This window comes from Gopherus evgoodei, chromosome 1 (genome assembly GCF_007399415.2).
Source record: "Gopherus evgoodei ecotype Sinaloan lineage chromosome 1, rGopEvg1_v1.p, whole genome shotgun sequence".
Taxonomy (NCBI): domain Eukaryota; kingdom Metazoa; phylum Chordata; order Testudines; family Testudinidae; genus Gopherus; species Gopherus evgoodei.
The window spans coordinates 303,586,035-303,601,444 of record NC_044322.1 but is presented as its reverse complement, the minus strand read 5'-3'; the positions used below and the strand labels follow the sequence as shown (position 1 = coordinate 303,601,444).

Sequence of the window (15,410 nt, the reverse complement as noted above, 5' to 3'; positions counted from 1 at the left end):
CTGGCGGAGTAGAGCAGGCTGGGGCTGGGCTGTTCCACTTCCCGCCGCTGGTGAGCGCGGGGAGGTTGGGGAAAGGACTCCCTCTGCACTCCACGGTGGTGGGAAACGGAGCAACACGGCCCCAGCCGGTTCTACTCTGCAACCTCCCAGCCATGGCGCTCCACTTCCCGCCACAGGTGAGTGCGGGGGGGCATCCTTTCCCCAATCTCCCTGCCCTCACCGGCAGCGGGCAGCGGAGTGCCATGGCTGGGAGATGGCGAGGTGGAGCGGGCTGGGGCCGGTCGGCCCCACTTCCTGCTGCTGCTGGTGAGTGTCTGTCGGGGGGGGGGGTGGATAGGGGTTGGAGCAGTCAGGAGATGGGGGTTGGGTAGGGGGTGGGGTCCTGGGGGTGATTAGGGATGGGGGTCTCTGGAGGGGGTGGTCAAGGAACAAGGAATGGGTGGGTCAAAGCAAGTTTGATATAACGCGGTCTCACCTATAATGCAGTGAGATTTTTTTTGTCTCCCAAGGACTGCGTTATATCGGAGTAGAGATGTATTAGAAAGGCAGGCCCCTGCTTTGTGCTAAGCGCCGTAATGTCCCTGATTAACTGTACTTGATATTGCAGCACAACGTCCTCCATTCTGTTCATTTTCCTGTTGTAAAACCCCTTCTGTGTTGTTACAGACTTTCTTTGCTGTTGTATAAACCAATGATCTCTTCAAACAGAGCTGAACAACAGGTGATAAATATGTTTCCCTTGGATCTCTCTAAGAACAGGAAGTTATTTTATATCTTCTTCCTGTTATCATGGGGGGGGGCTTGATAGTGCTTTTCATAAGAAGAGAAAGGAGGCTTTTCTTGGGGGGCTAGCAGGAATAGGGAGGAAAAATCCTGTTACAGTGAATGACCGAACTGAAGTAATTCAGGTTATCTTTAACTCTGAAGTGTTCCATAATTTATGGTAACTGACTGTTTTCTGTAGGCATTGGCAGCACACACAGTATGTGAGATATTACAGCGTCTCCAGACAGTGTAATAGCTGGTTGTATTGCGCTTCTGCTGAAACAATAGGATTATTGTATTGATTGTGTATGAAAAATTAGAGATTTGCTTTAATTAAAATAGATACGTTGTGGGCCTTTTTTAAATTTGGAAAACTTAGAATCTCTTATTAAAATCTGGAATTAACTCATAACATGATTGAGTTCTATTATTAATAATTGGGGGAAACTATCAAGGGAAATGCTGCTTATCTGGCATACCTGTCGTCAGAAGCAGTTTATAACCCATCTGAGGGCTAGGAATGGGTCTCTTGTTGCTGGTTTTCCTTTATACTATGCTAGTATAAGAGCTGAGCCCGTTATCATCTGTACCTTTCCAAGGACAGCATATTGGGTGGCTTTTATCTATGTTACTTAGGCCCCGATTCTGTAGGCTACTTTATTCAGGTGCTGGGGTCTGCTTGTGGAAAACATAGTCATTCTGTTCTATATAGGTCTTTATATCGTCTGGCTCCTCACTGTAGTGTCTGAGCGCCTTCCAGTAGTACATGTTGTATGTTCTCTCATCCTCTCCTCAGGTGGAGGAGCATGTACAGTGAAGTGTCTTGTTTAGATAGGGATTTGGGGTTGGCTTGTTTTTTATACATGTATCTGTTGCTATGTGTTTTTATTAGAGAAGGTGAGGTGAAAGAAGTGTGCTTTGAACTTGAAGTGGAAAGTGGCAGGGTTTGTGGTGGTCCTTAGTTCCTTGGGAGGAGGGTGTCATTCCACAGTCTCAGACTGTCCCCAAGAAGGTTCTGTCTCCCACACAAGTGAGCTTTACTGTGGTTGTAGAGTTCCGTTATGACAGAAGAGTGGAGTTATTGACCCAGTCTTTGTTCCAGAGTTTTAGATGGTCTTTTGGGCATTCTGGGCCCAGGTCATGGACCACTTGGGAGAAAAAACTGAGACCTTGTACTTGATTTAAAGTTCTATGGAAAGCCAGTGTACAGAGCAGAGGACAGATCTGATGTGCTCACAGTAGCCTGTGTTTCTGAGAAAAGAGACTGTAGCATTTTCTACTAATTAGAGTTTCCCGAGTGCTGAAGGTTCTGTGCCCACGTATACGATATTGCTGTAGTCCAGCCAAGTGGTGATGAAGGCAGGGCTGGCTCTAGGCACCAGCACCCCAAGCACATGCTTGGGGCGGCAGTTTTGTGGATACAGACTAACACAGCTACCCCTCTAATATTTGATATCACATAAACCTGCTGTTGTCTCACTTCCGTTATGCAGTCTCTCAGATATGCTGAACCATGAAACTTATAGAAATGTTGTTTCTCTTAAAGGAAAGACAATTCCCACATTATCTGAAACCTTTTGTATTATTCTCTTCTATCTTTTATGGTCTCTTTATGCCACATTTAGAAGCTGACAAAAGAATGGTTATTGAGACCTTTATTTGATTTTTTGTTTATTCTTTCAAATGGAGGAAGGGAAAAAGAAGACCTCAAACTCAGTGACAGATTTTATATCTGAAGTGTTAATTTTGATTTCTGGTAGCATTTAGCTTGCCTTTGTTTCCTTTCTTCCTGCCTCCCCATTTCTCTAATTAGTGGATTTTTAATTCCTCTATTAATTCTTTAAATCTCTGGAGTAGTGTTTCTCTGTTTCATTAAGAATATATTGATTTTCCTTTAATTTTTGTGTGTGCAATATACTCAGTAACATTTTTTTATTTTTAAGCTTGAAAAGAGAATTGACTAATTGAGAGAGAACATGCAGAGCACTTCCAATTATCTATGGCTTTTATCTGACATTCTGGGACAAGGAGCCACTGCAAATGTTTTTCGTGGACGACATAAGGTTTGTGTGGAGTAAACTGGTTACCATATAATAAATATTATTTTCAAGAACAAGGATCCTTGTATTAATTCTTAAATAGTCTTCCTGTCTTGTTTCCTTTGTTAATGCATGGAAGTTGTTTTTCTTTCATTCATTAAAAGAAAAACTGGCTATACAGTGAATACTGCCTATATACTAAATCCACAGGCTGAATTCAATAAGAAAACAATCATTAAACCTGGCACCTGTAATGTGAAAGCCCTTGAAATCTGTTCATCAGCCTTTTATGGAAATTTTGATTTTTTTTAATTGGATATGTCCGTGTAAGAAAACAACACAGCTTTTATGATATTTTATCTTAATGCCCCTAGTAATCAGGAAAAAAGTGTAAGATACATGTTTTTAAACACCTTTACCATTGTTATTAATAACAAAATTAGTATTAATACTGAAATCATTTGTAAAATATACCATTCTTTTCACTGTGCTTGCTCCATGCCTTTTGCATTTTATCCAGTTTGGACAGTGAAATTAAGCAGTCATTTTCTGGTTCTTATGCACAAGTAAGTACACAATGCTGCTTCTGGTTCTTATGCACAAGTACAATGCTGTTGAGTATCCAACAGTGCAGGGAAATGTTTAAATAAACCAGTAGAAAAGACTCTTTTGGGGCCTAAATTACTAAATGTATATGTCCCTTTTAAATTGGAAAGAAGTATATATCTGTGTCTTTTTAAAGAAATTGTTATTTCTGAACTCATTGGGGGGTGGTGTGGGGGGAATCTTCATTCCAGTTAAATATTCTGTTTGGGCTCTCTTTACCTAAACTTAGTTTCTAATATCTGAATGTATTATTATTTAACATTATGATAGTGCCCTAAGGCCCTAGTCAGGTTCAGGTAACCATTGCGCTAAGTGCTATAAAAATACAAAGTAAAATATGATACCTGCCTCAGTATGTTTTTGTTTCCAGGGGTAGATTGGTTTTAACGTTATCCAGAGTGCTTAATTATGTCTTAATTTCTTTAATTGCCTTACTAATGTATATAAAAACAGTGAGAAAAATAATCCAACTGCTAATACCTTCTCTTGACTATAAATTATTAACAATCATTTTATAATTTTAAAGGAAAACTGAAAGGATTTTTATCTGCCAAGGTGTTTTGGGGGGGGCTTTTGTTTTCCTCTGAAATAGCTCAGAATATCACAAACTGTAAAAGCCAGGGCTGCCGGGGTGCGAGGCAAGTGGGGCAATTTGCCCCAGACCCTACAGGGGCCCCGCGAGCCTGGCTCGGCGGCGGTGTGGGTCTTCGGTGCTGCCGAAGACACGGAGCAGCTGAAGGGCCCTCTGCCTCTGAAATGCCACCAAAGACCCAGACTGCCGCCGGGTGAGTACAAGCACCGTAGCTCCCCCACTTTGCCCCAGGACTCCTGAATCCTCTGGGCGGCCCTGGTAAAAGCATATGGAGCTGCACTGCTATTTGAGATGTAATGGCTATCCAGTGGTATAGGAAAAATGCTAAATCCCAGGATTCAAGTGAGCAGATAGATAAAGGCCAAATCCTGCAAACACTTTTACATGATTAGCCCCACTTAATCCGTGTGAGTAACTTTTTCCAAGATTGAGGATTGAAGCAGGAACTAATTTTTAAGTGTGTTGTTCTAAACTGTATTAATTATAGTTTTTAAACCTCTACATACTTGGCTATGGATTTGGGGTCTTACACAAATTTTCTAGAAGATGATTTTCAATTAGTCTTTGTACAGATACTAAAATCTAAAGTTATCCCTTAGATTTCTCCATCTTCCAGCTTTGTGAAAAATTACCCCCAATTGGTGTTTATTCCCTGAATTTAGATGGCTGTTCTTTGTCATCAGATTATGTATTTTGTCTCTCTCTCTCAAATTATCTTGAGTTTCCAGTGTGTTCTGGCATTGTCTGTTAACAACCCTCTAGTGTTTGTAAAGAAGTAGCTTATCTTGAGCCATTTTTTCCTTCCTACTTGTTTTTCCTTACAGCCCCCTATTAAACTAAACCAATATATTCATATAGTAAATATTCCTATAACCAGATGAACATACAATATTAATAAATTATTGCAGAGAAGCTGCCATTATATCATAGTTGTATATAAGTTTGAAAAGTGTTCTGGGATCCTTCAGGATGACTGGTACTGTATACATGTTAATTATTATGGCTTTTTTGTACTTGACGTTGATTTTTTTTAAATAATCTGAATATTTTTCTGATAGAAAACTGGGGATTTATATGCCGTCAAAGTATTTAACAACATAAGCTTCCTTCGTCCTGTGGATGTTCAGATGAGAGAATTTGAAGTATTAAAGAAACTGAATCACAAGAACATTGTCAAATTGTTTGCTATTGAAGAAGAGGTAATTAGCTGATGTGGTTTGTAGTATGCCATCCATGAGCCCTGCATATATATGTATTTCATGTAAACTCAGCTGTATGGGATAAGGTTGTATTTTTATTAAGAAGTATATAGGAGCCTTTTCCAACTGGCTCCTCTCCTTTTGCTGAGAACCTCACCTGACCTGGAGCCACAGATTTAAAGATAGCAGAGGCTGAGTGATGATACTGCTACTGAAATACATAACTGACTCCTAACAGCTTAGCAAATCCGTACACTTGCCTTGCTGTCTTTAGCACACAATCAGGTTCAGTGCAAGAGGCACTGAATCTGATCCACTGCATTCACATGTGCATATTATGCAAATACTGTCCTAATTTATAAAATCTTAAATTGAAATTATTTAAGATAATAGATTTTAATTACACTACTATATGTTTTTATATTAATATGAAATGCATGCTACTGCCTGATTTGCTCTTGCTTCATAATTTTGCAGCTTATTCACAACCCCTCACTTCTTAAAAAATAAGATTTCAGGTGTTCCACAGGACTGTCAGAAATTAGGCATCATGCTGTATAAAGTTCACATAATGATAGAGCAGATGTAGAATTGCAACCAGGGATGAATTAAAGTAGCTCTTCTCAAAGTGAGGCTGGCTAGGGGTTCACAGGAAAATGACTAAAATGCAGAGATAAGTAAAGACTTTGGGGAGGGGGAGTAATCGAAGGAGAGAAGTAAAAGTGCTGCTCCAGGCTCTTCTCCCACTGTAGTTCCTCATTTTTCATTTGCCTACGCTACCTGCTACTCAGGGTGTGTCTACATTACAGGATTATTCTGATTTTACATAAACCAGTTTTGTAAAACAGATTGTATAAAGCCGAGTGCACGCGGCCACACTAAGCACATTAATTCGGCGGTGTGCGTCCATGTTCCGAGGCTAACGTCGATTTCCGAAGTGTTGCACTGTGGGTAACTATCCCGTAGCTATCCCATAGTTCCTACAGTCTCCCCCGGCCTTTGGAATTCTGCGTTGAGATCCAAATGCATGATGGTGCAAAAACAGTGTCACGGGTGATTCTGGGTAAATGTCGTCACTCATTCCTTCCTCCGTGAAAGCAACAGCAGACAATCATTTTGCGCCCTTTTTCTCTGGATTGCCCTGGCAGATGCCATAGCATGGCAACCATGGAGCCCGTTTTGCCTTTTGTCACTGTCACCGTATGTCTACTGGATGCCGCTGACAGAGGCGGTACTGCAGTGCTACACAGCAGCATTCATTTGCCATTGCAAGGTAGCAGAGATGGTTACCAGTCGTTCTGTACCGTCTGCTGTGCTATTGTAAATTGGCGATGAGACGACGGTTATCAGTCGTTCTGTACCGTCTGCTGCTGTCATGGGTGCTCCTGGCTGGCTTAGCTGAGGTCGGCCGGGGGCGCAAAGACTCCCCGAGTCAATCCCTCCTTTATGGTTTATCTAAAAATAGAGTCAGTCCTGCCTAGAATATGGGGCAAGTGTACTAGAGAACCAGAGAGCACAGCCGCTCCGTGTCAGATCTCGCAGAAATGATGAGCTGCATGCCATTCATGGGAGGTGCCCCTGCAACATCCCTACTCATTGATTCCCTTCTCCCCCAATCTTTCTCGGCTACCGTGGCAGTGTCCCCCATTTATGTGATAAAGTAATAATGCAGGAATAAGAAACACTGACTTTTTAGTGAGAGAAAATGAGGGGGAGGCAGCCTCCAGCTGCTATGATAGTCCAGGCAGGACATTAAATGGTAGGGGGGAGAGGAGCCCAGCATCCCGCTGCTATGATAGTCCAGGCAGTACAGAATCTTTTCTTTACACATGAAGGGGGGGGGTGTGATGGAACTCAGCCCCCAGTTGCTGTGATGAGGACGGTTACCAGCCGTTCTGTACCATCTACCGGGAATGACTGGGAGTCATTCCTATTTTTCCCCAGGCGCCCCCGGCCGACCTTACCTGAGGCCAGCCAGGGGCACTCACGGGCTGCTGATGATGATGGATAGCAGTCATATTGTACCATCTGCCACAGGGGAGGGGAGGGGAGAGGATGCTGCTATTCATTGCCGCAGCACCATGTCTACCAGCAGCATGCAGTAGACATAGGGTGACATAAAAAAAAGTAAAGAAACGATTTTTCCCTTTTCTTTCACAAGGTGGGAGCGGGGGTAAATTGACGACATATACCCTGAAACACCCTGGATAATGTGTTTGATCCTACAGGCACTGGGAGCTCAGCCAATAATTCAAATGCTTTTCGAAGACTGCGGGGACTGTGGGATAGCTGGAGTCCTCAGTACCCCCTCCCTCCCTCCATGAGCATCCATTTGATTCTTTGGCTTTCCATTACGCTTATCACACAGCACTGTGCTGTGGACTCTGTATCATAGCCTGGAGATTTTTTCAAATGCTTTCTCATTTTGTCTTCTGTAACGGAGCTGTGATAGAACAGATTTCTCTCCCCATACAGCGATCAGATCCAATATCTCCCGTATGGCCCATGCTGGAGCTCTTTTTGGATTTGGGACTGCGTCACCACTCGTGCTGATCAGAGCTCCACGCTGGGCAAACAGGAAATGAAATTCAAAAGTTCGCGGGGCTTTTCCTGTTTACCTGGCCATTGCATCCGAATTCGGATTGCTGTCCATAGCAGTCACGATGCGCTGTGGGATACTGCCCGGAGGCCAATACCGTCGATTTGCGGCCACACTAACCCTAATCCGATATGGTAATACCAATTTCAGCATACTCCTCTCGTAGGGGAGGAGTACAGAAACCGGTTTAAAGAGCCCTTTATATCGATATAAAGGGCCTCGTTGTGTGAATGGGTGCAACGTTAAATTGGTTTAACGCTGCTAAAATCGGTTTAAACGCATAGTGTAGACCAGGCCTCAGAGAGGGCCATTTTAAAGGTGAAGGGCTAGCACTCATAATCTTGTGGCCTCCCTATTTTCTTCCACACTCAAGATAAATTTTAAAATGGAACCAGTTTTTCTTTTCTTCCTTTTCATTTTTTAAAAAGCCATCAGAGTGAGACATATATAAAATAGCATCAGATTACAAAGCTTTGAAAATAGGAGACTATGACTTGATGTAATCTCTGGCATTATTAACAATCTTCATATTGCTAAATCTTTTTATATTTTTTATTTTTCAGACAACCACTAGACACAAAGTACTTGTTATGGAATTTTGTCCATGTGGGAGCTTATACACTGTTTTAGAAGAGCCATCTAATGCCTATGGGTTGCCAGAGTCTGAGTTCTTAATTGTGCTGAGAGACGTGGGTATGTGGGATTTAATTTTTTAAACTCTGTCTAATTTGCCTTGTTGCTCAGCAGTTGTTTGGTTTAGTTTGGAATTGGAGTATTAAAATTCCTAGTTTGACAATGTAAATGAAATCATATGGATTATAGTATTACTTTTAATCTATACCAACAAATGTAGTTGCATTATAAAGCTATTTATGATCTTTTTTTTCTAAAAATTAGATTTTTTTAAATGCAAAGTTTTTTTTTGTCACACACCGGACTGTCTTCTTGACCGATCATCACAGAATAGATTGAGGGGAGTAATGAAGTCCACTAGTGTCTGCCCCCTGTCACTGCAGGAAATCTGGCAATTAAAATACATCCACTTTATCTGCTCAGTGTTCCAAAGGATGATGGCAAAACTCATTGTCCTCTCTTGTTTCCTACATTGTAGACATTCCTCTGGGAAGACAATGAGATCACTAAGGATTGTAAACTCTTATCTAATAATGGAAGAAAATAGGTTTCAGGAAAGGCATTTTTGAGAGCAAGACGTGCCTTTATATGCTGTTTGAAGAAGAAAAGGCAAAGATGATTAGAATAGAGACAATAGGATATTCTAATCCTAGTAGCAGCAGTGGTCCTTGCCCTTCTCCTATGCACACACTGAAAAACAATAGTCTATGAAAGTATATATGTTTTTTTGGTATTTTAACATGTGTCCTGTCTGTGTTGAGATGTATGTACTAACTGCTGTACAACTCTGTATTTAAGTGGCTGGGATGAATCATCTCAGAGAAAATGGAATAGTGCACCGTGACATCAAACCAGGCAATATAATGCGAGTTATAGGTGAAGATGGTCAGTCTGTTTACAAACTGACAGATTTTGGAGCTGCAAGAGAGTTGGAAGATGATGAACAGTTTGTTTCTCTCTATGGCACAGAAGAATATTTGGTAAGCCATTTAGTTTCTGACTGATGGACTTGTTAAAGAAAGGGGTGTTTCTTAGTGAAAAATGAATAGCTGAGAGACAGAACCCCAGCTGGGAACTCATTTATCAATGACAATTCTAGTCTGGTAGTTACTGTTATGACATCAGTCCTACCTTTTGCATCTTTTGTCATGCTGGGCCTCTTCTGATCTGGGGAACAAGCATGTTGAGGTCATTTCCTGGCCCAGATTCTCCATGTTTCATTGGGTGATATAAAGAATTGCAGCATAGATTAATTAGAGCTTCCTTGCCTCTCCCTCTCTGGATATTTTTAAGTGTTCTCATGAACTGTTTGGATGATGCTGGCTATTGCTCAGATCCACTTTCCTGATACTTTTATTGACCAAGCAGTGTGCAAGGGCTCTGTAACTTGGAATTTCCAGTGTAATGTTTTAAAGTCAGAGTACTTTAATTCTAAAAAGAGACAAGTAAGGGAACCAGTATAGCTAAAATACTTATATTGAATTTGAAAATAAGTATATTTTTGTGGAAAAACAGAAGGAAAACAGTTGTCCCCTCTGCTTCTGTTTACATGCCCCTCACATATCAGTGTCCTAATAAATGTTCTCAATGCTCTTTTTCTGTGTTCTTCTTAATGCATTTTCTGAAATAGTCGTTTTTGTAGTGTTTCTCTTCCTCTCCTTTTGTGTGGTTTTTCTCTCCTAATCTGTAATTTCATCTGAATTTTCTTGGCTAAATTCCCTTTACTAGATTTTGAACTTTATTGTAAAAAGAGTGACTATAAATGGCCACTGGCTCTGGCTGAACAATTTTGCAGTATGTTCTTGAAGCACTTGTTGTGTGAAAAGCTTATGCAAATTCTACAGCAGATGCTAATTTCCCTTTTTGATGAAAGAAATGCTTAGAAAGCTGATGTGGCCTGCTGTGGTTGCTTGCTTGAGTTTTGGTGCTTTATAATGGTTTACAAAGCAAGTAGTTCTAAGTTTTATCCTTTTTTCCCCTTAAGCATCCTGATATGTATGAGCGAGCAGTGTTGAGGAAGGAGCATCAGAAGAAGTATGGAGCAACAGTTGATCTGTGGAGCATAGGAGTGACATTTTATCATGCAGCAACAGGGAGTTTACCATTCCGACCTTTTGAAGGGCCTCGCAGGAACAAGGAAGTGATGTGGGTAATTTAGAAGGAGAGTTCTGTCTGTTCATAAATGAATTCAGCCAATAAAAATATCTGTATTAAGAGTTCTGTGCACTTGCACATAGCAAACAGTGAAAAATAATGCAAATGGTAGGTAGATTTCATATTTAGCAAGGCTAGTGCCATGGGAAGATTTCATATTTAATAAGACTAGTATCTCATGCAGCACATTAGACCTAATCATGCAGCAGAGCCTCCAGAAAATTGTGACACTATCTTTTGAAGCCTCTTGCCTTCTTTGTTGCACTTGTGGTCCAGTACAATCTGTGAAATCTACATTGTGTAATTTTCTTATGTTACATTCAATTAATTTTGTAGTGTCTAAGATCTTATATTTTCAGTGCTTCAAACTTCTATTTTAACTAGTAGCTGCCATTTAGGTGTTCTCAAATAACAGCCAGAAATTTGGCCAATTGGGAGTTCTGGCATTGAAGGAAGTATGGGAGCTGTTTTTAGTGTCTAGGAGGCAGTGAAGTCTTTTGCTGCTGAGGAGGAAATGCATCTTATCATTCCCTCTCCCTTTGCGGACAGAGATTTGGGATAAATTGGAGTTAGAGGCTTAATATTTTAAAATGAAATTTTAGATTCTAGAGTGCAATTATGCAGCAACTTAAAAATCAGTTTTCTGTAACAGTTTATGCAGCTGCATAATTGAATTATGTACAGGGCCTTACTATCATATATCGTACATTTAATTTTTCAAACAGGCTATGAAGCATGAAAGCAGTTGCCTCTGATGTCAGTTAGCTGTTTGAATCTTTCTTGTCTCTACACCATGTGTGTGTAAAGTAACGTTTTTCCTAGAGCTAAATACAATTTAATGCAGAGTTTTCTCCTTTCACGTTTATTCCTAAATTTTTGTTCAGAGTTGGGAAAAAATTGTGAATGTACAAAATTGTGCCAAAATCTGTGGTTATTTTAATATTAATGTAATGTCTGCTTAACCTAAGCTGTATTCCTTTTTTCCCAAATGAACATTTTTGGTAATTTTATGCTATACATTCCCTGGAACGTTGCACGTTCAAGCCAGTAAATGCCTGTACTATATGGACATAAAAATCGGACTTTGACATTTTTTTTTCCAGTGAGTTCCTGGATCCCCTCTCTAATTTTTCTCAATCCTGAGTCAGCCAAAGGGGCTTCTTCAATTCAGCATAAGGTGTTTCTTTTCATTAACCATTAAGTTTATTATTTCAGCACCCTCCGCCAGTCTGGAGATGAGCCCTGAACATTGTACTCCTGAGCAGCAGATTGGCCTAAACTCTTGTACTAGCTTTAGAATTTTTAATTTACATTACAAGGTCCCATTAGAGGATCCATTTACTAGACTCGTACTTGAAGAGAGAGTAATTCAGGATTGCATATTTATTTTTGTAATATCTCGTAGGTATAAAATTATCACTGGAAAGCCTTCTGGTGCCATATCTGGAGTACAGAAAGCAGAAAATGGACCAATTGAGTGGAGTCGAGATATGCCTATTTCCTGTAGTCTTTCTAAGTAAGCTTATTTGAATTTTTTACCAAATACTGCGGTGCTAGCTGAGTAAGGTTTTTCTCATTATTTTCTCAGTATAAGATGTTTGGGACTCTGGCTGTCTGACATTTTTCTTTGAATTTTTAAAATTATGTTCTTTTATGGGCTATGAAATGCCTTTTTCCATTCCATCCAAGTGCTTCTGTAACTGTTCATTTACCCGAGAGCACTCAAGTGGTGAAAAAGAATAATATGGCCAAGAACCAGTCTGTGCAGGGAGGGGGAGAATATGCTATTGCACAGGTAGGCATTAGCTCCATCACCAGAAGAAAGGATAATTATTACTGTGGATATACTGTAGTTTGTCTAAACCTCAAGTTTGACCTCTGTCCTCCTGACTGAGTGTCCTAAAGGGATTCGAAGAGCTAGAAATTACACATATGAATTTAATGGGAAAAAAGTCAGTAGAAAGAGACTTAAATTCTTCCCCTTCCTCCAGAACACAGTCATCTTTGTAGACTTGATACCTTCCACTTAAATATCCAGTTCTTGATTCCCACAGAGCCTTATGAAAATGTTCCTCGTTGGTATTCCTATATGTAAAATAGGATTTAACATTACAGAATATTATTTGCTCATAGGAACCATAGCAGGCTAATTTGGGCACAAAAGGACAATTTTCCCTCATAAACGTTGGAGTCAAACATTAAAGGAAAAATGAAGATGTTTAAATCAGAATAATCCAGCTCTCAGTATTTTGTGGACTAATGCCCCATTTCAATAGATGCATAAATAAGTAAATGAGACAAAAATACGTAAGTCAATGGGACTGCTCACATTCTTAAAGCTACATGCATGCCTAAGTACCTTGCTGAATCAAGGCCTAATTACTAGGGCTGTCAAGCGATTAAAAAAGTTAATCATGATTAATCACACTGTTAATAATAGAATAACACTGAAATATTTTTGATGTTTTCTACATTTTCAAATATATTGATTTCAATTACAACACAGAATACAAAATGTACCATGCTCACTTTATTTTTTATTTCAAATATTTGCACTGTAAAAAACAAAAGAAATAGTATTTTTCAATTCACCTGATACAAGTACTATAGTGCAGTCTCTTTATCATGAAAGTTGAACTTACAAATGTAGAATTAGGTACAAAAAAACTGCATTCAAAAATAAAACAATGTAAAATTTTAGAGCCCTCAAGTCCATTTTTTGTTCAATCAATCGCTCAGACAAACAAGTTTGTTTACATTTTCAGGAGATAATGCTGCCCACTTCTTACCTGAAAGTGAGAACAGGCGTTCTCATAGCACTGTTGTAGCCAGCATCGCAAGATATTTACATGCCAGATGTGCTAAAGATTTGTATGTCCCTTCATGCTTCAACCACCATTCTAGGGGATATGCGTCCGTGCTTTATAACAGTTTCTGCTAGATAACAATCCAAACAATAGAAATTAAAAACAATTATCAAGTAGAAGTATGGTTTTTAAGTTGAGGGTGTCCCTCTCACATTCAGATGCAGTTTGAGACTACGGATTTCAAAGAGCTCCATGTAACACTAACACAACCTGATTTTAGCTTTTGAGTGAAGTCTGTGCCTCACAGTTAGTTGTTTCATCGTTGGGGGCAGTAATTTTTCCCATAAACTCTTGTGAAGAAAATAGAGCTATCTCCATTAGAACAGGTTGGGAAAGCTGTACATTATTTTTGAAAGTGATGCAGAGAGACCATGTTTAGCCATCTGTTAGAAAACTATTCAGCTACAGGTATGTGGGATGGGATTTTCAAAGCAATTTTAAGAGCACAATATCTGTTTGACTTTAAATGGGATCTGTGCTCCTAAGTCACTTAGGATCTCTTGAAAATTGCAGGTTTGATTTATGGACACATACCAACATGTTAATAATATTCATCTCTGCATTAGCCTGTAATGAAGAACAGGTACAAATTCAAGATACTTAAGATGGCTGCTGCCATCCTTTAAAGTAATCACTTGAAATTTCCATAGAATCATAGTCATAGGACTGGAAGAGACCTCAAGAGGTCTTCTAGTCCAGTCCCCTGCACTCATTGCGGGGCTAAGTATTATCAGACCATCCATGAGAAATGTTTGTCTAACCTGCTCTTAAAAATTTCCAATGATGGAGATTCCACAACCTTCTTAGACAATTTATTCCAGTGCTTAACTACCCTGACAGGAAGTTTTTCCAAATCATAGAATCATAGAACTGGAAGAGACCTCGAGAGGTCATCTAGTCCAATCCCCTGCACTCAAGCCAGGACTTAGTATTATCTAAACCATCCCTGACAGGTGTTCGTCCAACCTGCTCTTAAAAATCCCCAGTGTTGGAGATTCCACAGCCTCCCTAGACAATTTATTTCAGTGCTTATCCGCTCTGACCATAAGGAAGTTTTTCCTAATGTCCAACCTAAACCTCCCTTGTTGCAATTTAAGCCCATTGCTTCTTGTCCTATCCTCAGCGGTTAAGAACAACAATTTTTCTCCCTCCTCCTTGTAACAACCTTTTATGTACTTGAAAACTGTCATCATGTCCTCTCTCAGTCTTCTCTTCTCCAAACTAAACACTCCCAGTTTTTTCAATCTTCCCTCATAGGTCATGTTTTCTAGACCTTTAATCATTTTTGTTGCTCTTCTTTGGAATTTCTCCAATTTGTCCACATCTTTCCTGAAATGTGGCACCCGGAACTGGATACAATATTCTAGTTGAGGCCTAATAAGCGTGGAGCAGAGTGGAAGAATTACTTCTCGTGTCTTGCTTACAATACTCCTGCTAATATATCCCAGAATGACTTTTGCTTTTTTTGCAACAGCGTTACACTGTTGACTCATATTTAGCTTGTGGTCCACTAGGACCCCCCAGTCTCTTTCCACAGTACTCCTTTCTAGGCAAGCATTTCTCATTTTGTATGTGTGCAACTGATTGTTCCTTCCTAAGTGGAGTACTTTGCATTTGTCCTTATTGAATTTCATCCTATTTACTTCAGACCATTTCTCCAGTTTGTCCAGATCATTTTGAACTTTAATCCTAACCTCCAAAGCACTTGCAACCCCTCCCAGCTTGGTATTATACAGTTTATGGACAAGTGTACTCTCTATGCCATCATCTAAATCATTGATGAAGATATTGAATAGAACCGAACCCAGAACCAATCCCTGCAAGACCCCACTCATTATGCCCTTCCAGCATGACTGTGAACTATTGATAACTACTCTCTGGAAACGATTTTCCAACCAATTATGCACCCACCTTATAGTTGCTCCATCTAGGTTGTATTTCCCTATTTTGTTTATG

General features: G+C 40.0%; 1 protein-coding gene across 7 annotated transcripts in view; it reads left to right on the top strand.

Moving 5' to 3' along the window:
• The window catches only part of TBK1 (TANK binding kinase 1), a 72,212-nt gene that overhangs the window by 16,681 nt on the left and 40,121 nt on the right, over positions 1–15,410 (top strand). For 4 of the 7 annotated variants that reach the window (XM_030548845.1, XM_030548844.1, XM_030548838.1 and 1 more), the window contains exons 2-7: positions 2,709–2,828; positions 5,061–5,201; positions 8,364–8,493; positions 9,232–9,413; positions 10,418–10,578; positions 11,993–12,103. In XM_030548845.1, coding sequence (XP_030404705.1) covers positions 2,742–2,828; positions 5,061–5,201; positions 8,364–8,493; positions 9,232–9,413; positions 10,418–10,578; positions 11,993–12,103 — 812 coding nt within the window. In that variant the 5' untranslated portion in view covers positions 2,709–2,741. Of the gene's footprint in view, positions 1–80; positions 177–230; positions 307–666; positions 722–2,708; positions 2,829–5,060; positions 5,202–8,363; positions 8,494–9,231; positions 9,414–10,417; positions 10,579–11,992; positions 12,104–15,410 lie in introns of those variants that run through there. The other 3 variants (XM_030548839.1, XM_030548842.1, XM_030548840.1) reach the window with 3 other exon arrangements.